The sequence below is a fragment of the Pollachius pollachius genome (assembly GCF_949987615.1).
Source record: "Pollachius pollachius genome assembly, chromosome: 4".
NCBI lineage: Eukaryota > Metazoa > Chordata > Actinopteri > Gadiformes > Gadidae > Pollachius > Pollachius pollachius.
In genome coordinates, this window is record NC_136937.1 from 31,487,450 (window position 1) to 31,509,883 (window position 22,434).

Sequence of the window (22,434 nt, forward strand, 5' to 3'; positions counted from 1 at the left end):
TACCTGATGATGGCTCCCTTGCATTACCAGCCCGCTTGCTCTCCAGACAATCGAATCACGGGGGGAAGATGATAGGTGGGAGACCGCCAGGCGATGGGGGAGATGGGATGGTGGGGGGTGGAAGGGGGGGCTCAAATCGATGTCGAAACGCGTGGAAGCTCTCGAGCGGAGCGGTTTCTGCGGCTAAGCGATAGCCGCCACCGGCTTGAGGGAGACGTCTCGGGTTTCGGCCATAAGGAGTTTATTACGGGGCAATCCGATCCGATTTAAACGCAGTTAGCACCCACCGCTAAAACCCCCTTTAAAAAGGACCAGTTAGCGCTAGCTAGGTTAGCTTAGCGTCCCAGCGGGCTAGCATGCTAAGAGCACACTTAAAAGCGTGTTAAGGGTTTGAAATGAGGTCAGCCGGGGAGGAAGGTGCTTAGGGTGGATCACGTTTAGTTTTTTGGCGATATTGATTGCTGCACTTGAAGTAAGCATTTAAAAATATATAAAAAGGTGGGGCTTTTTGCTGGGGTTTTTGATTGGCTTTGAAGTCCTGGAGGTTTGAGTCATTGGATCAAGAGATGACGAATACAAATCTTAAAGAAACAAAGAAAAATACTGTTTAATCGACATTTGTGTATTTCGTCAATAAAACCCAAAGAAAAATACTGCAGAATTCAGAACCCGAGGAACTCCACATACTGACGTTGATGGTGGTAATGAGTTCGAACACTTTTAAGAGTTTAATTATCTTTACCAGTAACTGCAAATAGTTTTGAACAGTTGAAAAGTAGGACAACCTGCAAAATGATACGTTAGATACATATCCAATATAAAAGTATGAAGACAAAACAGCTTGGTAAAGAGGCATCTCTTTATTCACATCTTCAATGTTATTACGAATAACTATCTTCCTTAGAGCGTGGAAAACGCAACATCTAGTTCCTTCCACAACCATGTTTTCATTCAGACCAAAGTAAAAAAAGACAAACACTTGCATATTAACGTCAACGGCATTTGTTACATAAATTGGCAGGTTGGTAATAGTTCAGTCGAGACAAACACATTTTGTCCTTCTGTAAAAAAAAAGGAGTCTATACAAGTCTAAATGTGGTTATTTTGAATGGACACCTTGACTGTCTCTCTCCTGACCAGTTGGTCTTTCTAATTGCGTTATCAAACGCAATTAGCGGTCAAATCCGAGAACAGGCCAAGAAACAGTTGAGTGTGAAAGAGAGAGATTGCCTTTGGGGGGAGAGAGGTTGAAAGAGAGACATTGCCTTTGGGGGGAGAGAGATTGAAAGAGAGACATTCCCTTTGGGGGAGAGAGATTGAAAGAGAGACATTGCCTTTGGGGGGAGAGAGATGGAAAGAGAGACATTGCCTTTGGGGGGAGAGAGATTGAAAGAGAGACATTGCCTTTGGGGGGAGAGAGATTGAAAGAGAGACATTGCCTTTGTGGGGGAGAGAGATTGAAAGAGAGACATTGCCTTTGGGGGGAGAGAGATTGAAAGAGAGACATTCCCTTTGGGGGGGAGAGAGATTGAAAGAGAGACATTGCCTTTGGGGGGAGAGAGATGGAAAGAGAGACATTGCCTTTGGGGGGAGAGAGGTTGAAAGAGAGACATTGCCTTTGGGGGGAGAGAGATTGAAAGAGAGACATTGCCTTTGGGGGGAGAGAGATTGAAAGAGAGACATTCCCTTTGGGGGAGAGAGATTGAAAGAGAGACATTGCCTTTGGGGGGAGAGAGATGGAAAGAGAGACATTGCCTTTGGGGGGAGAGAGATTGAAAGAGAGACATTGCCTTTGGGGGGAGAGAGATTGAAAGAGAGACATTGCCTTTGTGGGGGAGAGAGATTGAAAGAGAGACATTGCCTTTGGGGGGAGAGAGATTGAAAGAGAGACATTCCCTTTGGGGGGGAGAGAGATTGAAAGAGAGACATTGCCTTTGGGGGGAGAGAGATGGAAAGAGAGACATTGCCTTTGGGGGGAGAGAGGTTGAAAGAGAGACATTGCCTTTGGGGGGAGAGAGATTGAAAGAGAGACATTGCCTTTGGGGGGAGAGAGATTGAAAGAGAGACATTGCCTTTGTGGGGGAGAGAGATTGAAAGAGAGACATTGCCTTTGTGGGGGAGAGAGATTGAAAGAGAGACATTGCCTTTGGGGGGAGAGAGATTGAAAGAGAGACATTGCCTTTGGGGGGGAGAGAGATTGAAAGAGAGACATTGCCTTTGGGGGGAGAGAGATTGAAAGAGAGACATTGCCTTTGTGGGGGAGAGAGATTGAAAGAGACATTGCCTTTGGGGGGGAGAGAGATTGAAAGAGAGACATTGCTATTGGGGTGATAGAGCGAGAGACAGGCCTTAGGAGGGAGAGAGCATAAAAAGAGTGAGGGATAGACATTGCCTTTAGGAGAGCAAAGAGAGCCAGTGAACAAGAGACACCGTCCTTGGAGAGGGAGAGAACGAGAGCGGGAGAAGAGCAGGAAGCGCGTAGGGACACGTCCCAGCAAGGCGCCGCGCAACATCCCCCTCGTGTCCTCGCAGAACGAAACACACAAAACTGCCGACGAGAGAGCTGCAGCCTAGCGGCCCGTCGCGGCCCTCCGCTGCACAGAACGACCACGTGACGTCGGCTCCGGGCCAGTGCACTTGGGCACCGTCAAGGGAGCGTAAAAATGTATGCAAAAAGAATTGTTCAAGGGAGCGTAAAAAAAAAAAAAAAGACATGTATATACAAGAGCATGGATAAAAAAAACTCCCACGTTTTTGGGGAAAATTCTCCACAAGCTGGCTGTATCAAGGGGCTGTGAGGGGAACGGGGACCCTCTTAGGAATAAGGGGGATCCCCAAATGGGGGGGGGGGGGGGGGGGGGGGAGGTACCCCGGGAAACCTATCCATCGCCATCTCAGCGGTATTTCAGTGGGAGGGGTCGGAGAAACGGTGCTAAGGATCGAGTGGAATCGTTTAAAGGCTTACATTTGTGGGGCTTTTTAACAGACGTAGCGCTCTCAGAGTCAGCCCAACAAACAAAAACAGAGAAACCCGAAGAAATAAAGACTACATGGCACGCGGTCAAACAGTCAACTGTCGAAGCCCTGCGGTCACTGGAGGACGTTTATACATCTCTCTCTATATCCCATTACTGCTGACCTGGAGGTGAGAATAGAAGCAGAGTTAGCATGGAGGCAGAGCAGGCCAGACGTGAAGGAGAGGAGAGGTCAACAGAGAAGGCAGAGACGTGGGGCAAGGTAGCGCTGATCCAGCCCGCCAAGCAGTAGGGAATCAAAGAGGAGCCTAGCTTATCGTAGCGTAGCGTAGCGTCGCGGCGTGGCCCGAGCATAGTCCATCACAGACAGTGGTAGCGTAGCCTAGCGACATCCCACATACCGTAGCACAGTATAGCCTAGTTCCGCATAGCGTAGCCTAGCGAAGTCCTGCGTTTAGCGTACAACAGAAGAGCACAGTTCAGAACAGCGTAGCTTAGCCTAGCGTAGCACAGACTCCAGAGAAACGACCGGTTGCCCCACTAAAGCACATCCTTGACGCAAGGAGATTCCCCCCTCCTCTGTCACTCCAGCCTGGACCAAACTCCCAGCTGTGGTGGTGGTGGTGGTGGAGGAGGTGGAGGTGGTGGAGGAGGGGGTACATTCACCCCAGGACCCCTCAGTAGACGGTCCTGGGCTGCTTCATGCTGTAGTGGGCCTCCGACGCCGACACGTAGGCCGACTCCGGGAAGAAGTCCTCGTGGAACTCGGCCAGGAACCTGGGGGAGAGAGGGAGAGGTCAGGGAGGAGGAACAGGAAATAGGAGGGGAAGAGGAGAGGATCGAGAGGGGCGGGATTATGGAGAGGAGGGGCGGGAACAGGAAACGGGAGTTGGAGAGGAGGAAAGAGGCAGGATCATGGAGGGGTGGGAACAGGAAACGGGAGGGGAAGAGGAGGTGTGAGAGAGAGGGTGGGAAGGATAGAGATAGACAGGAGGAAGAGGAAAGAGAGAGATAGAGGGAGTGGGGGAGGGGTGATGGACAGGAAGGAACAAGGACAAGAGGAGGAAGAGGAAAGAAAGAGAATGAGGAGAGGTAAAGCAAGGATGGGGGAGGGGGGGGGTGTGTGGAGATATAGAGGAAGTGGTCCAGAATGATAGAAAGAGAGAGCAGCAGAGAGGGAGAGAGGAAGGGATTAGGACAAGCGGTATCAAAAGGTCAGTCTCTCTCTCTCTCTCTCTCTCTCTAAATAACACCGCCTGACAGACCCTCTGGATTCCTGGCGACACAATGCTGAGCGCCTCGGCCTTCTGGTTTCCCTTTCTCCTGATCGATGGATCACAGCCCACAAATCGCAGACCCCTCGCCCCCGGCGTGCGTGGATGGGTGTGGGCGTAAAGCCCACCCGACTGCCCTTCCACCCTACCAGCAACGGTAAACCCAGACACCAATCAGTCAGAGGCGGGGGGGGGGGGAAGAGAGAGAGCGACAGAGAGATAGAGACCTAGCGAGAGAGAGAGAGCGACAGAGAGATAGAGACCTAGCGAGAGAGAGAGAGCGACAGAGAGATAGAGACCTAGCGAGAGAGAGAGAGCGACAGAGAGATAGAGAGAGAGAGAGAGAGCGACAGAGAGATAGAGATAGAGATAGAGCGACAGAGAGATAGAGAGAGAGAGAGAGAGAGAGAGAGAGAGAGAGAGAGAGAGAGAGAGAGAGAGAGAGAGAGAGAGAGAGAGAGAGAGAGAGAGAGAGAGAGAGAGAGAGAGAGAGAGAGATAAATATATATGCATATATCCTCCCCCCCCCCCCCCGTCCCCACCCTTTCCATCTAATCAGTCGCGGTGAAAACTAATCCGGAATCTTCTTAGTATCCGCTGCTCGGCCAAATCCTCTAAATCTTGCCATCTCATCCGAGCTCTCCCCGCCGGCCCCCTGATCCCGGGGCCAAACTAATTATCCTCATCAGCGGGACGAATTAAGAGCGCTCTCGACGGGGGCCCCCACGACGCGCGAGGCGAAGGCACTCCCGATCGTCGCCGTCGGTTTACGAATCGGATGTTTTCGCCGCACTTCGGAGGGAATCGCGTCGCACGTTTTTCGGACGATTCCGAACAAATAAATAATAATAAAAAAAAACTATTCGGAAAATTAACATCATAGCGGTTGGGGTCATTAACGACAATCGATCCAGTATTGACCACGGGGACGTTCGTTTTTTTTTATATAGTTGGTCAGACCCGATCTATACGTGGTGTACTGTCAATTTGTGGGCCTGAGCTTTGCCTAATCCATATTGATTGCGCGGACATATGGATTTGTACGGTTTGCATGCACTGGGGCAGAAATCTATCCAGACACACACGCCCCACACACAGACCCAAAGCATGTGTGCTCTTAATCTCTCATCATTCTCACAGGGAAGGGGCGAGCGACAGCATCAGCGACAGAGAGAGAGAGAGAGAGAGAGAGAGAAAGATCAACTGCGTTCAAATCCCAGAATGCAGTGCACCTCGGTCTCAATCAGTTGATGCCGGCTCACAATCTGCCGCCGGTGTTGATCTCGGGAACGCAGAAAATAAATTTAAGTCCTTCCCACACCCCGGGTTTACACCTGCAGTCCGTCAACTCCTACACACATCGCGTCGTCGCACAGCAAGCCTTGTATCACGAGCTGATCAGCGACGCGGTACTGCGTCACTGCTCACACAGAACCGAGGGAGAGCCGTTGTAGCAATGCAGGGGCCCGTAAATGCAGGAGTTACGTCCTCCTGTCCGCAGGCGTTGTGGGGTCGTAACCCACTCGAGAGCACGGACTTGGATTGAGAGATGGAGACCGGATCCATCCACTCAAGTGTGTGAACAAGGCGTTTTACAACTGCGACACATTGAGGGTTTTTCTGTGTAATCAATGATAAGCATGATTATAAGACATGTCTTCAATTTAAAATGTGTGGTAGTATAGTACATGAATAGCTGGGTGGGGAAAGACTTCTCTGCGACGCCGAATTTCCCTGAAACCGAATAAATAACTACATAACAATATCAACCTCTTTGGTAACCTTAAGTGGAACCTGTGAAGTCCATCAACATAGGAGAACCAAGGCCCTAGACCGGGCCTGGAGAAAGTGCCTTCATGTTCTGATCATCCTGCGCCTGCAGTGCTGCTGGCTGCCCTGTAACACCCTTCAACCCACTTTCAATTAGTGCTTGATTGGACAGGTGTGTCCAATTAACGCTAAATCACCGGGTGGGCCAATCAGAGGCTTACGCACGCAATAGCCTGCGTTTAACCTATAGCGGGAGTCTTCCAAAGCGAGCCAAGTGGTATTGGATTTGGGTTCCCCTTTGACAACTGGTCCACAAGGAAATCAAGTTAATGGGAGCGTCCCCACAGTGCCCCACGGTGGTTGGAGGGGGTATGTCCCGTGTTTGATTAAAGGACACAAGTGGAAGATAAATCCCTTCTGGTTGGGCCTCGGTTAAACTGAAGATGGCTGGAGGAGGGCGGGGGGGGGGGGATTTAAAGATTAGACTCCCATGCTTGTGTAACGCCCCCTCCCGTCCCTCCCCCATCCCAGAGATTCACTCTCTCCTACTATCAGATTCGTCTTCCCCAGTCTCTTTCAGCTTTTGTTTCGTCTGCTCAATGACCCACAGTGTATTCTTGTGTATTATTCTTGTACAGTTAAACTTACCAACAAGACAGCCAAGCCATTGCCACAATTTATCCCGTATAATACAAGCGCTGATAACAAACTCGCAATCAATTCATTCCTGCTTGTTTACGACGCAAAAAAGATCAGGCCAGATAATGAACTCTGGGACACATTTAGATAAACAACTAGCCTTCATCGCCGAACAGCCCCGCGATGCATTATTAGCCCCGTTGATATACAATCCCCACAAACGCTTGGGCCAGCAGTGAGTGGATATATGCCCCCCCCGCCCTCCCCTCTTTATTGAACAGCTCCCTGCCATTTATCAACACTGAAGCAGCTCAGCTTCCTCCATAGATCAGATTTCACTAGACCTATGCTAGAGCAACGAACCACTAGCAGGACAAAGGGTCTGCGCTGAGCACGAAGGCATTGCGTCGCGTGGTTCAAGTTATGGCGGACTACAGTGCAATTGTACGTAGGAATGAGACCACTAGTAAAGCTGTTTATTGACACATTTGACAAGAGGGTGTACTTTCCCCTGCCATGTGCAACTACAACTGCTAATCGTATGTTATCTAATTGATTGACGTTAATTGACAAAGGTGCATACTTTCTTCGAAAAGACAAATAGACTGACTTTATATTTGCGCCTTTATCTGAGCGTCTGATAACATGTATGGAAAACCAATATATTTCCTCACGGCAAAATTGTTTCGAAGAAACACAGGCTAGCACTTTAGTAGCAGTAAACAGAGATTTGCGGCGTGTTTTTTTATACCGGCTTTGAGCCAATAAGAATCTGAAGGACTTAAAGTCTCCGTCTCATAAAAAGAAAACACACTTGCCACTTGAGAAGGAAAGGGAAAGTGCGCCCTTTGGGGTTAAAGCACTAACCTGATTTTGCGCAATATGAAAAGAAAGTGTACTGAGTGAGTATCAAGTGGTGCTTGATATAGATTCAGTGGGAAACCGAGCAGAGGCCATACTGGGAAATCCTTACCATGGAGTCGATTAGCAAAACCTTTTATCCAGAAAGACTGAGGTGAGCTCAGACGCACATCGGCAGGTAGGCCTCAGCCATCTTGGTCGAAGGATGCCAACAGGTAGGCTGACAATATGGGGGATGGATCTGAATCCATAAGCTAACGGCTGACAGCATAGGGGGGGGATCTGAACCCATAACCTAGCTGATAACGAAATTGAGGGAGGGGGAGGGGGAATCTCAACCCATGCCCTTACGGCTGGACACCCCTTGCCACCTGAGAGCGAGAAACAGAGCGAGAGAGAGAGAAAGTGGCATTTATTGATCCAAACCCAGAACCTTCAGTCTATGGAGTGGAACACCCGTATCCAATTCATTATCATTCACCCAGTATCCTGATTGTCTGGCGATTGCGTCATCGCAGCAAAAGCAGAGAAAAAAAAATTTGTTTTAATTTTTCCTATCCAGATGGTGCCACTTTCTCTCTCTCTCGCTCTGTTTCTGGGTGTCTCGGCCCTCTACCCCCATCTCACGGTCTGAACAAGCAATCCCCGGCAACAGAACTCTTCATTTTACTTAGTTTATGTCTTGTCCGGCGGGCTTGGATAACTCTTCCAATCCCTGTTTAATGAAGCACTTGGCCGCATACCCTTGGAGGTGAAGCACACAATAAACTGCGGTTCACCTCAGTTCAAATCTCCAACTTTTCCCTCTTAATGTAATCTCAGCGGATACATTACTGGCGGCGTACTACAGAGGGCGCTATAGTGTGTTAGCCGATGGTCCACATGAGTAAACCATGTTGCGTTCTGCTCGAGAACTTTCATACAATAGAGGATACCGATGGACCTGTAGGAAAAAGTTTTTACAGAAATCGCAACATCTAAAGAATCCCAATACAGATCTTATCGGCCCTCAAAAATCTGCGATATCGTACCACAATAAATATATAAATACATAAACAAATATGTATACATGTTAGTTTTTTTAGATTGAGTGATAAATATATTTGATAATATAGAATAAAGTGCCCCTTTAAGAGCTCAAATCCCACAAGCCATCCAAACTTCGACAAGTTCTGTGTTGCTGACTGCGCATCTACTTAAAATGCAGCAGTGGCTTAATTGAAGAAGAAAGAAACACCGTGCTTCCCTATGCAGGAGAGGCCAGCCCCTCGCCCTAACTCACACTAATAGCCTTTCCTATACGCCCCCCCCCCCCAGGTCTGTGGCGGTGCTTTGACTTAAATGTACATCTAAAAAGACATCAGCGTATACATCGGTTTCATCACCTCAGTCTTGGCCATTAAGAAGCCATCGTGAGGGAGGTTTGTGGGGGCGTGTTACCTGAGGAACAGCTCCAGGTGTTTGATGAGGGCGCGGAGGTTCCTCTCGGGGATGTGCATCTGGCCCAGGATGTCCGGGAGCTTCACTGCAGCGGGAGAGACGGGATGGGTTCACGGGAGGACCGGCACTTTCAAAAAGTGGTTTGTGTAAAGCAAGAATTATCTTGAAATCGGGTGTTGCGTGAAGATTTTCTTTTCATGGGGCCGGGAGAGATGGGGAGAGAGAGAGAGAGAGAGAGAGACAGAGACAGAGACAGAGACAGAGACAGAGACAGAGAGAGAGAGAGAGAGAGAGAGAGAGACACACAGACGACAGATAGACGGAGACAGACAGACCGAGACAGACAGACCGAGACAGACAGACCGAGACAGACAGACCGAGACAGACAGACCGAGACAGACAGCCAGACAGACAAAAAGAGAGACAGACAGGCAGGCAGGCAGGCAGGCAGACAGACAGACAGACAGACAGACAGACAGACAGACAGATCGATAGACTGAGACCGACAGATAGACCGAGACAGACAGACCATCAGACAGACAGATAGACCGAGACAGACAGACCGAGACAGACAGCCAGACAGATACACAGACAGACAGACAAAAAGAGAGAGAGACAGGCAGACAGACAGCTTACCAAAGAGCCGCAGAAGGTGCTGGGATCCGTACAGGTAGGAGGGAGGGGGGGGCTGATCGCTCATGGGGTAGTTGTCTGGGGTCAGCCTCCAGCTCAGCACCTGGACGAGGAGAAGCAGAGGAACATGAGGAACTGCACCGTGCAGATTTCACCCCGCACTGAGTTTCGATGTGAGACAACCGTCGCCACTTCTTTGGTTAAGGTTGGAACAAAGGATGACTAGTCGTAGCGTCTATTCCGAATTTCACAATTGTGTACTAATTCGCCGTTTCTATGTATGGCACATTTACATTGAGGGGATTTTGCTGACGCTGTTATCCAAGGCAGGAGCCGTGAGGGTAGGGCGTCTCGCTAAGGGACACCTCGACGCTAGGAGGAGCCGGGGCATTGAACCAGCAACCTTCCGGTAACCAGCCAAGCCGCTCTACCTCCTGAGCCGAATGCCTCCCCCCCCAATCAAAGCACCTCACACACAGTGAAAAAGCACTTGAATTACAAAAAAAAAAAAAAAAGACAATTTCGACGCATCAATGTATATTTTTGATTCCAGTACAATGTACTCTACGGTTGCTTGGTTACAAAGCCTCACCTCGTTAAGCTCGTTATTCCGGCGGCTCTCCAGCCCGTAGAAGGGCCCGCCCCTCTCCCGGCTGGGCGTCAGTGGCAACGGGGAGGAGGAGCCACTGTGGCCAGGGGTTCCTGTCAATCAGGGAACGGGAAGAGGGCGACGGCGGAGAAGGTTCAACATTACCGTTTCACCTCCAGTTCCCTTCATGCATCGATCTAGCCGTTTTGTTCGGGCTTAGTGAAGCAGCTCAGGATACCCACAAGAGCTTTAAAACAGTGAGTCAGCCTTTATTAAAGTGACTCTGCAGTAATACAGTGAGGGTGCTGCCATCTGCTGGGCGGTGGTGGTCAGTATAACATTTTTTCAGGTGTTTTACGTGTTCTCGCGGAGTTGGTAGGGGTGAGGGAATCTTGCTCATGGAAGTCTACAGGTTAGGCTGTGGACCTTGGAGATCGAACTGGGAAACTTTCAGCAGGGAGTCTAAAGTCCTTGCCTCAATATACACCAATACAATATACAACGTGTCCAAGTTACATTTACATTCAGGGGCCTTTAGGAGACGCTTTTATCCAAAGCAACCATTCATACACATAATCACACACTGACGGCGGAGTCTACCGAGAGAGAAGACAGCCAGCTCGTCGGGAGCAGTCAGAGGAGGGACACATGCTAAGGGACACCTCGACACACAGCCAGGAATCTAACTAGTAACCTTCCTTGTGCTTAGCGCTGCCTGTGATGAAGGCATCATTGGCATTTTCCTTCGACCAACGATTTCGAGAGGTGGATGAAGTTGTAAACGGTTAAGCTTCCAGCGATAGCGAGGGGGAGGACAGTGTCATGGATGCTAAGTGTGTTTAAATAAGCAACGAGCTGAAGGAACTAGCTTACTTCGGTCCAGGTTGAAGAAGAACTTCGGCTGGGCCTGAGGTTCCACCAGGCGTCTCTTGGGCTGGGGCGACGCTGCCGTGCTGCCTCCGCCTGGATGAGACCAAAGTAAACGAACACAGATCGGCGTTAAACACGTGTCCACGTCAACAGGACACAGAAGCACCGGCGCTAGCACAGAAGGATAAGCATGTTAGTAACAAATACAGCAGGAGGGTGACTTTAGCATGGAGTCTTAAAGAAAGAAAGATGGAGAAACTGAAGAAAAACTTAATCTCCATCTCGTGTGGCTATTTGGAATGTTTTTTTGCCACACCAACTCGACCACATAAGGTCAAACTTCCTAACTCCTGTTTGCATGAGTCTGCATTCCAATCGAAAAAGCCATTCCCTTACACTTTAACACGGAAATGCATCAACAACACAAAATCACACACACAGACACACACCTAACCCTGCTAACAATACACACACACCTTCATTATCTTTTTGCACTCTTTCACATGCACACAAAGAAACTGCCAACAATACACACACACACACACACACACACACACACAAACACGGTAAACAAACCCCGCCTACCTCCGCTGCTGGCCCCGCCGTCAGCGGACCGCTCCCCCGGGCCCGTTGCCGTGGCGATGGTGGTGGCGCTGGTGGTGTTGGCGCGGGTGGAGCGCCGCAGCGACTGGACGCTCTGCAGCGACTGGTGCGTCAGGCAGTCCATGTCGGCGTGCCGACGGCGTTTAGGCGTCGGCGTGGGGGCGACGGCGGCGACGGCGACGGCGGCGGCAGCGTTGGGGGTGGGAGGGGCCGCCGGGGTGGTGGTCGTGGGCGTGACGGCGGAGACGTCGCTCAGGGCGGGCTGGCTGTCGGTGGACTGCGGGGTGGGGGGGTTGTGGCCCGGCGGGCTGGGGCTGCGGTCGCGCTGGACGCTGCGAGGGGAGGGAGGGGGAGGGAGGGGGAGATATGAAGACCGATGACAGAAGCACAAAAGAGCAGAGAAAAAAAACACTTTTTTTCCCGCACATTATTCTTAATCATCATCTTTCCAATAGCTTTATAGGACGGTAAAACATGCTTTGCAAAATGGATGTCCAAATGTCCAAAAACACCAAAATAACAATAAAACCTGTGAGCGAAAACAAAGCCCAACTGACGCAGAATCCACTCAAAGCCATCCCTTCAAAAAGGTAAAAACAGCTCTCAGTTTACAAAAAAGTGAACAAAGATCAAACAACAGAATTTCTATTCTAAATGTATACCAATTTATAGAGGGACTGGAACATCGCATGGATCGCCTCCGTTTTGGAAGCATAGGAGCATTGGAATATGAACGGTAGTAAAAGTGTTTCGATCATTGTTTATTCCTCAAACTAGGGCCCGACCGATATTGATTTTTGAGTGCCGATGCCGATTATTTTCAGAGAAAAATTACGATAACGATTTAATCGGCCGATTATAAAAAAAAAAAACATTACAAACTGCTTCACCAGTAGGCCCCTGGGTGAAGTAGTCCCAAACCTTGCTATGAGTCTTATCTGACATCTGTACCTCCCAATGTGCTGCGCTCGTGAGCAGTGACTAACACGTGCGCACTGAGCAGTATGGTCTCACCGTTAGAGTCTACAGTGTAACAAATTAACATGGCCTCGGACCTAAAGAAAAACAGGCACAACATGCTCAAACAACGCGTCTTGTGTACATTGGTGAGGTGAGCGCGCAGCTGCCTGAGCAAGCGTGTTTTCATGTTGTACGGTAAAATTCAATCTCCTCTTTTTTACTCCAGCTAAAGTTGCTAGTTAGCAAGGCAAGGTTAGCTTTACTGTATTTGAAGGGTAGTGGGGGGTTAGGTGTACTTTTCCTTTTTTTAAGCATGACCTACACGTTTAAAAGGACCAATTGTTCATTACACAAACTAGTTATAAACTTACCGTGGGGGGAAACTCTGCTCGGTTTATCCAATGAGCTCAGCACATTCAAGCTAGATGCGCTCGGGTGTTGTGTCCAAAAATAAGTGCGGTGGGTGAGACTGAGAGCCTTTCTTAAGTAGAATGGAGTAGGAGCGCACTCTGCTGGATACTAAGCGCAATAACATTTAAAAAATAAAAATCGGTTGTAATCGGCGTCTTTTGGCAGATGTTGATTATTTTCAAAAAGGCTATAATCGGCCGATTAAATCGATGAATCGATGAATCGGTCGGGCCCTACCTCAAACCTCAAAATATTTCTCATTATGGGAATACCTTCTATAGAACTACAACTCTCGAGTCCTCTCGAAATGGCAGGGAAAACCCCCATGATGCATTGTGTCGAACACACCCTACATGCTCATTGAACAACCGAGAAGTCTGGGGGTACCTGAAGGCGTGGCGGCCGGCGCCCAGCGATGGCTCGCTGACGGGCAGGAAGATGCGGGACGAGCTGACCTTCTTGAACTGCGCTTGCTCGCACGGGTACAGCAGGATCATGGGCAGTGTGAAGTCGAAGGTGATCCTCAGGCCGTCCACCATCTCCTTACACAGGTCCTCGCTGAGGGGCACACAGAGGCTTCGTCTTATTTAGTACACTCGCCACGCTAGGGGCAAGGGCCAAGGGCCATGGGCAAACAGGGGTCTAGATTCAGAAAGGTAGAATAGAGCGATGTAAAGCGAGAACAATTCACAGAGGGGTGTATCCACTTGCTCACCTACTGAATATCTCGTCAGGATAATCTCTGAAAGTATATGAATATACATCTCAAAGTCAGCTAATGAACGCCAATAGACTCCTACACACAACAGCACTTGGATACATGAAATACTACTATCATTACTAATAATTAGCTTTTATTTTTCAAAATAAACAATAAACTACAATTATCGCATGCATTCAAGGGGCAACGAGAAGCAATCCCAGGGGGCCTGATTGGCCACGCCCCCAAATTCACAGAGAATTTGGGGGCGGAGCCAAGCGCTCCCACCCAATTTAATGTGGTTCTTACTTCTTCTCGGGGGGCACGGCCCCGGGACTGAGGGCAGGCTGGCCGGCCGCCTGGCTGCGGCGGTAGCGCTCGTTGGCCAGGAAGGCCCGGTTGATGGCAAAGTGCTTGACGTACGACTCCAGGATGTGCACCACATTGGTCTGGCACGGCACGATCACCAGCTGTGGGAGGGGGGAGAGGAACCGCCATAGAAATAGCATTTAGCATCATAAAGCGTCTTATGCTGGATTTCTTAGTTGGATACGAGCAGTGGGTTAAACTATTGATTGTTAGAGCTTGGCACTTGTTTCTATGAACATCCTTACTGTACCGACAGCGATATATTGTCGTTTCTCTATCTTCTGACAAATGTACTTGGCCTAAATGTTAAACGGTACTAAAAGATTGATCAAACCGGGGCTCAACGAGAGCCTAACCTCGAGGGGGCATCACCCACCACGAGGGGAGCCGTGTACGTACCCTCTTCCTCTTGTTGACGTAGAAGCAGTCGTCCTCCAGCTTCTTCTTCAGGACGTCGGGGATGGTGATGCTGACGTCCATCTGGACCGAGGCCTCATCCTCACTCTCCTGCTTCACCTGTGGCTCCTCCTCTTCCACCCCCTGACGCCCAAACAAGGACATACGTTAGTAGTAGGACGAACACCAAAAATGGTTTCAATTGAGACGATCAATAAAGTGTATAAATGAACATATGAAAGAATATTAAAGAAATAATGGAACTGAGAATAATAGATCAGTTATAGTCCTCCTGCCTCTTAAAAGATAGACTTATTGGTTCTCTGTTACAGCGTGGAGTAAGATAGTCAAAGTAATAGGTCATGTCCAAGTACTACAACTTTCTGTGTGTTTGTGTGTCTGTTTGCATGTGTGTGTGTGATGTGAAGGATAACACAGTGTCCTTAGTGTGGAGTGCGTGCGTCACCATCTTGTTCAGGTCCTCGGAGAAGGTGGTGTCACCGCTGTTGGAGGAGTCCTGGTCTGTGTCGTCGTCGTCACTGCTTCCCGAAGACGAGATCAAACCTGCCAGGTCGAGAGAGGGGTCTTCAAATCTTAGACATTGCTCCAGTATTCAGCAAGAGCGCTACAGCCAATATGGCAGCCTGTGTTTGCTTCATTGGAACCCCAAGGGGCCAGACAGGAACCCTTAGTGGCCCAAAGGATTGCGTTGAACCGTTTACGTACTACGAACACACGCGCTGCTGTGTGCGTATTCAACACGGGATTGATTAAAAAAAAAAAATTGTCCTAAGTAGTCCCCAAGACCAGAAGCTGTCCCTTAATACTGTACATTGATACATGACCAAATGAACAAATGACACAAAAATAACAAAATCATGCGATGGGATTCGTTCATGCGTACATGTTAAGACCGGTGCACCCTTACATGGGTCATCGCTGTCTTCCTCTTTGGGGAGAGTCTTCAGAGAGGGTTTAACATCTGCCTGGCGACGCCCCTTCCCCCATCCCTTTCTCTTCCTGGAGAGACGGACCAAAGCACACACACATACAGGGCTTACAAAAAGCCCAATAGAGGAGGACAACACATTATTGACAGCAAAATAGTGACATGGCAAACTTAGGTCAACATGCCCCTGGTTTCTTCTAGAAACATTGTACACCTAAAATGCATGCACTTTAGTTCATCGAACATGTCACATTCCCAATGAGTTAAGAGAGAAAGATACATATTAAACCAAACCGTTTCTAGCCTGGGCCTGTGTGTGGGAGAACAACATTGCTGCTTCCCACCTGCTTTCATAGCTCTTTACCACCACCTACTGTCCTCTGAGCATAACAAGGTTGGTCTTAGAGTTACAGATTTAGAGGCAAAATAGTTGATATCGAAAGATGTCTGTGTGGGAGAGCTGGGAAAAATTGCCGACCTGAATTGTCAATCATCACTTTCTCATGCTTGGTGTGCACTGAAGCTGGATGATCATCAATTGACCGATGCATTCGACCAAGGACGTAAAACGTCTTAACATCTGCCTATAAGTCACTGTTACTCTTACTAATAGCTAGCTGTTACTCATTTCAGTGTTTTAAGATATTCTTTTTTTTCGATGATTTAGAACTGAACGCGACCTATTGATGAAAATACATCTTCATAAGTAATACACAACCAAATAATTACTGATCATTTGTACATTTTCCACATCTCAAATCATATAATATCTAGTTTTGGGCATTCATAACCAGTGTTGGGAACGTTACTTTAAACAAGTAATTAGTTATAGTTACTCACTACTTGTTCAAAAAGGAACTGAGTTAGTAACTGAATTACTATATAGTAAAAGTGACTAGTTACCATGGAAAGTAACTATTTGCGTTACTGAAAAAAAAGAAAGTTGCTATACGTCAAAGAATTAGGATTTTTCTGAGCAGTTTTCACTTGGCCTTAATGTGTTGAACTGCCCATTCAAGGCCCTGATATACTTCCAACTGAATTTTAATTTGCTTGGTTGCAAAGGTTGTGAAACATCTGCCGAATACTACAGAAAATGCCAACTTTTCATCGGATTGCTCCGGACTCGCCATTTCTGCTGCTTCATCGAATCTGTTTGGTGTGTGCGCGTGCGTGTGTGTGTGTGGCGCGCGTGTCCTCGCTTGTGTGTAAAAACACTGGCTCCGATTGGCTACCATGAAACATGACTCTGCCTTAGCCAATCATAATCGCTTATCTCGTTGTTAACCCACCCGGTCTCCTCACTAGCAGTTTGTGTTTGGAGTCAGGGGTGCGTTCGGATTACCCAGTTTATTCAATCAATTCACAGTAACGCACCGCAATTAACGTACAGTAACGGTAACACCGTTGTTACGACGGAAATAGTAATTATTAAATTACCCCGTTACTGAAAAAAGAACGGCGTTACCTAACGCCGTTCTTTTAAACTGCGTTATTACAAACACTGTTCATAACACAGTTGAAATTACAAAATACCAATCACATTCCATCATCGAGGTAAACAAATGATTTGACAAACATAGCAAACCAACTGAATCTGCGACGACTGTAACAGTGCATCGAAGTGGGCACTCTGTTGTCCATCGAATGTCTGTCATTATCCAATACAGTTTATTATTAAAGATCAGAGAAGGACTTGAAGAGGGACTCACATGCGACCTGCCGCTTTACGAGCCAGTTTCAGTTGCAATGTTCGGGTTTCTTCGCAGTCCCCAAGGACATTATCTTCCTCAGTCCAACGATCCCAGCTAGAAGGGAACCCATCCACACACAAACACACATTAAGACACATACAACACACACACACAATACTATTAACGCACATTCAACCAATGACATGACGGATGCTTTCAATGAATTAGCAGGATATCGCCTTCGTTTTTAGGTGGATTTCTATCTAGAAAGATAAGTTAAAAAAGAGGGATAAAGATAAACCTAACCTCAGCATTAGGGTATTGTGTCAATGAATAACGTTGCTGCTAGTGGAATGTTGCAGGAATTTATAGGATATCATATCATTGCTTATTCATGCAGGAACAACGTCATATTGGTTTTATAGTAGGGTTAACTGGTTGCACCCGGTATAATAATGCCATCATCATCAGCGACAACAACAACAACAAAGAGATACACACAGAGCGACCATTGTTTACCTGCTGTTCCAGCCGTTGAAATGAATCAGGTACTTTGGTACTCGCCTACCATGTTGATCACTAGCAAGGACTACATCAAGGACCTGAAACCACACAAAGTACAAATGATGAACATCGAGAGAGAGATATTTACAATAGAATGTTGGAGAGGGAAGACACACACACACACACACACACACTGACAGAAAGAGATGCAATACATGCAGCCTTTCTGAAAAACTAAGCAAATACCCATTTGATATACATACACATACATCAAATACTTATTCAATCAATGCAACAAACATCTGCAGCACAAACAATACATTAATCAATGTCTTGTTGTTAGCCGGCTAGCTAGCTAACTAACTAACTCTATGGATATATTATATTGCTATTATGTGTTGTTGTTAGTTAGCTAGCCAGACACATATCAAATGTGTGCATTAATAAATGCAACAGACAACCGAAATAATACATAATATCTGTGTTGATGTTAGCAGGCTATCCAACTAGCGTGCAACAACATATGGATATTATGTGTTGTTGTTAGCTAGCTAGCTAGCTAGCCAGCCACACACACACACACACACACACACACACACACACACACACACACACACACACACGCACTAGTTTATAAAACAATGCAACAGACAACCAGAACAGAAACAATACACACTATCCATGCATTGTTATTAGCCAGCTAGCTAAGAACAACACACTGATACCCACGTTAGTGTCGTTAGTTATCTAGCTCTACCTGCTACCATTACGATTAGATTATGTGACTACCTGTACCTTCTTAAAAACACCCTATCCCTGTTTAATAACCTCCTGACTCAGATGTTAGTTACTTCATGAAGCTACATGCTACACGCTAACCCTCCGGCTCTGTTCCCTTCGGACCGAGCCGCCTGTGAGCTAACCAGCAGGTGGACGCGCGAGGGTGGGGGGGTTGTTTACAACCCGCCGCGGTAATTAAGGACGAATTGTAACGCGATTTCCCGCCAACTGTCACGCACACTTCGTGGCCGTGTGCGTACGAAAGTAGTTCGCGATGTAGTGTGGTTCTTTACTATTTATTCTACTCATCAATCACATAACATACCTCTCAGCTAAGGCGTTGAACCACCGTCTAGCGTTAGTCGGGGAATTCGTTATAGTCAGACAGAAGAAAACAATCAAGTCGTTAAACCGAACACGAATAAAACAACGATATTTCAGCGTCGATTCGACGTTAAAACAAAGTGAAGCATGATCCTATTGTGATCATATTAGTCAAATGAGCGTCAGTCAGGAGATTCGCTACGATCGGACAGAGGCAAACAATCGAGTCGTTAAACCCCGATGTTTTCGCGTTGATTCCGGATTAAACGACACGGAATATGAGCGTTTTTCAGAGTGAATCCAATTTCTGAGAGAGGTTTACCTTGGCGTCGTACAGCACCTTGGCCTTGGTGGGGTCGGGCTCGAAGCACAGCACTCTCTCTCCGCGGGAAAATCGATACTTAATTCCCCGCGAATTCATTTGATCATGGCGACGTCGATGGGAGCCGCCACGTCTTTAACCCCTTCCTATCCGATACATCGATTAGGATTGCTTTGTTTCTGGATTTGTTTTACTGCTCTTGGAGGAAGGCGCTACTTGGTACCATGTGTTTGTGTGTGTGACAACAGGGGTACCACATCCGTGTTGTTCATCGCAGGGATTTGAAGCGCGAAGCGTTCGTTGTTGACGTTTGGGCAGTTTCGGACACCGTCGTGAGTTTTAAACAGGTTTTAATGCGGCGTGAAGGCCAGCCGGTGGCGGTATAAACACATTGAAATTAGGTACCAGTGGCTGAGTAATTAGAGAATACAGTGATTTGTCAACGACATACTCACTGTTGACTTATTTGTTGCATACTTAATTGCATCGTACTTTATATGGCATCTTGAATAACCGTACGCAGATATTGCATGGTACATAATAATAATAATAATAATAATAATAATAATAATAATCATTCAAATCTATTTTTAGCAGCATTCTTATTAACTTTTTCTTTTTGCAACTTTTGACCGACCAAAGTAGTCCCCATGGTTTATATGCAGTGGGAACGTGTCATTGCTCGTAGTAGGAAAATAGCTTTCAAGCCTGCATCGATTGTTTGAAACGGAAAACTATAGAGATAGATAGAAGATTTGCACAATACTGATTGTTGTTTTGCATGTTGTTCGCTTATGTGTGTGTAGCCATGGTAACACATGGACACACACACACGCACACGCACACACACAAACACACGCACTCTCTGATCTGCTAAATTCCTGTGCCGTGACCCAGCCTCCATCAACGCCAACTCTGGAATAACTACTCCAGAGAGACCTTACTGTTGTTATCCGCCAAGTTTGGGTTCGCACTTAGATTACTACATTATTACTACAGATTATGGATTTGAAGCACTGTAATCGATTTGATTGTGAATGTAATTGTATTATTATTGTCCACAGTCTCCCTTGATCCTTCTTAACATTTTACAATGTTTTTTAAGTTGTTTAGGATTAAAGCATCTGCTAAAATACATTGAGTAGTTATTTATTCCTACATTCATTCACAAGAGAAAAGTTCAGCTGGGTCAAGCCTTCAATTACATTTGCATGTGATACTTAATTATAATACATATGTTAATATATACGTCAGACATTTAGTCTCCAAAGCCCCACCAATCAATTTATCTATTTCTCTCCCTGATCCATTCTATCTCTCCGTCCCTCTACCCTTCTATTTCTCTCTCCTTCTCCCTTTATTTCCTCCCTCTCATCTACTCTCCCCCATCCCATCTATTCTCCCCCCTCCCTCTCTCTCTCTGTCTGTCTGTCTGTCTCTCTCTCTCCCTCTTTCTCTCTCTCTCTCTCTCTCGCTCCCCCCTTGTCTCTACCTTTGTTTCTCTCTTTCTCTCTTGTCGGTTTGTACAACCCAGAACTGTCTCAGCTGTTATCAGCAACGTCATGCTTGGCGTGTGTGTTCCAGTGTGTACGTAAGTGTGTGTGTGAATCAGCAAGTGTGTGTGTGAGTTTGTGTGCCTGTGTGATTCAGCGCGTGTTTGTGTGTGTGTGTGAGCAAGTACTGAGTGTGTGTTTGTGTGTGTGTGAGACTAAACAATTGTGTGTGTGTGAGTGAACGAGTGTGTGTGTGTGTTTTCTTATCAGCAGAATAGCTCCCTCTTCCACGACCTCCTGCTGTCTTCCTTCATTTTTGACATTTTTTCACACACTCAAGAGTAACACACACACACACACACACACACACACACACACACACTCCCTCCCTGTGTTTTTTCTGACTGTCTATCTCGCCCTTTCTCTCACCACCCGTCTCCCCTGTATTTCTTTTCTGCATGGTATACCTCGCTCTCGGTCTCAGTCATATAAACAAAGCATTTGAAACTCAAATCTTTATTAGTCGTCCGCCGTACGGTATGAACACAACGGTTACGCCATACATAAGTAGGGTCAGGTCAGGGGAGTTCATGACATCGGGTGCATTGTTTGAAACGTAGTATGTATATCACACAACGCGTTCACCTGTCTTAGAGTACGTACGCGAGTTGTTATGACTACTTACTCCACGATTAACACACAATGCAATGATATGGTAAAAAGACGCTTTTCCAATAATGTCTTCATTGTTTTCTCAATGCTAATCAACATTTTTAACAGTTAATATTAACATTTTTAATCAGTTTTAACTGTGCTGTTAATTTGTTAACAAAACACACACACACATGCTTACTGGCAGTTATGTGTGCCCACACACACACACACGGACGCAGGTTAGCGTGCGCACGCACACACACAGACACACACACACACACGCGCGCACACACGCGCAGGTGAACTCCCTCGACCCCACACACACATACGCTGGGACAAATCCTTAAGCCTGTGTCTGTAGTGCAGTCTGGGTTATACGGGTGGCATTTGCAACTGCATGCTGTGATTGTGATGGATTACACAACTACACCGCTGGGCTATTCATAGCACACACACACAGCAGGCTTTGAGGCTTATTATGACTGTGAGGGTGGCGGACATTGGCAGACAGTGGAATTGATTTGGCTACTAATAATATCTGATCGATCTGAGTTTTGTGGTCAACTTGCATCAATTTTATCTTGTTGTTGCTTAAAGTTAACTTAAAATGTTTTTTTATAACTGATTACATAAGAATATTTGATTCAGTAAAATATTAAGTTTATGTTTTTTTTTATAAATTACATTTTCTTATATTTTTTAATTCGACATACTCAATTCAATTGATTCAATGATGCTTAAAAAGTTAGAAAGATAAATTTCATTTTCATATATGTCATGTCTTATCTTCTCTAATCACTCATATTTCAAACTTGCTGAATTAAAGCTAGGGTGGGTATTTTTTTTACTGTAATATTTGGCAAAACTGTCATAATAGCCAGTCAGCTATATGTAGGTGAAGTGCTCTGAGAATATCTACCCATCACTTTGCTCTCCCCTGCCTCTGTGTGCCGCTCCCAAAAATTGCCAACGCTCATGTACACTTTGACCAATCAGAGCGAGGCTCTGATTCTCCGTTCTTATTGGCTGTGGGACTGTCCGTTCACCTTGGCAACGACGTTGGTCCGTCCCTGCGTGAGCGTTCACGAGCCTAGCAGTCTGACAGTTTTGCACTACTACGGCGACAACAAATGAATAGCAATGTCTTCATCAACGGCCCCTAAATTTCCCATTCCCCGGATACCGACAACTAACACCGCTAAGACAGCGAAAAAAAGAGGAAAG

General features: G+C 46.9%; 1 protein-coding gene across 7 annotated transcripts; it reads right to left on the reverse strand.

Annotated features, from left to right (window-relative positions):
* Positions 1–850: 850 nt before the first annotated feature.
* Positions 851–19,298, reverse strand: LOC307074765 (MSL complex subunit 3-like). 7 transcript variants are annotated; one of them, XR_013811816.1, is made up of 16 exons: positions 19,064–19,298; positions 17,653–17,735; positions 17,152–17,247; positions 15,395–15,510; positions 14,957–15,054; positions 14,494–14,634; positions 14,035–14,195; positions 13,741–13,767; positions 13,413–13,601; positions 11,637–11,986; positions 11,055–11,144; positions 10,185–10,294; positions 9,596–9,695; positions 8,960–9,044; positions 2,285–3,752; positions 851–2,002 (listed from the first exon to the last, which is right to left on the reverse strand). XR_013811816.1 is itself a non-coding variant. In XM_079735074.1 (15 exons), the coding sequence occupies exons 1-15, from the start codon at positions 19,160–19,162 to the stop codon at positions 3,653–3,655; spliced, it is 1,821 nt and encodes a 606-aa protein (XP_079591200.1). In that variant the 5' UTR covers positions 19,163–19,298; the 3' UTR covers positions 851–3,652. The 7 variants fall into 7 exon arrangements, 6 of the variants coding, with proteins under 6 accessions (XP_079591200.1, XP_079591199.1, XP_079591198.1 ...); XM_079735074.1 differs by having other exon boundaries at positions 851–3,752; positions 15,419–15,510; XM_079735073.1 differs by having other exon boundaries at positions 851–3,752; positions 13,413–13,583.
* Positions 19,299–22,434: the final 3,136 nt, after the last annotated feature.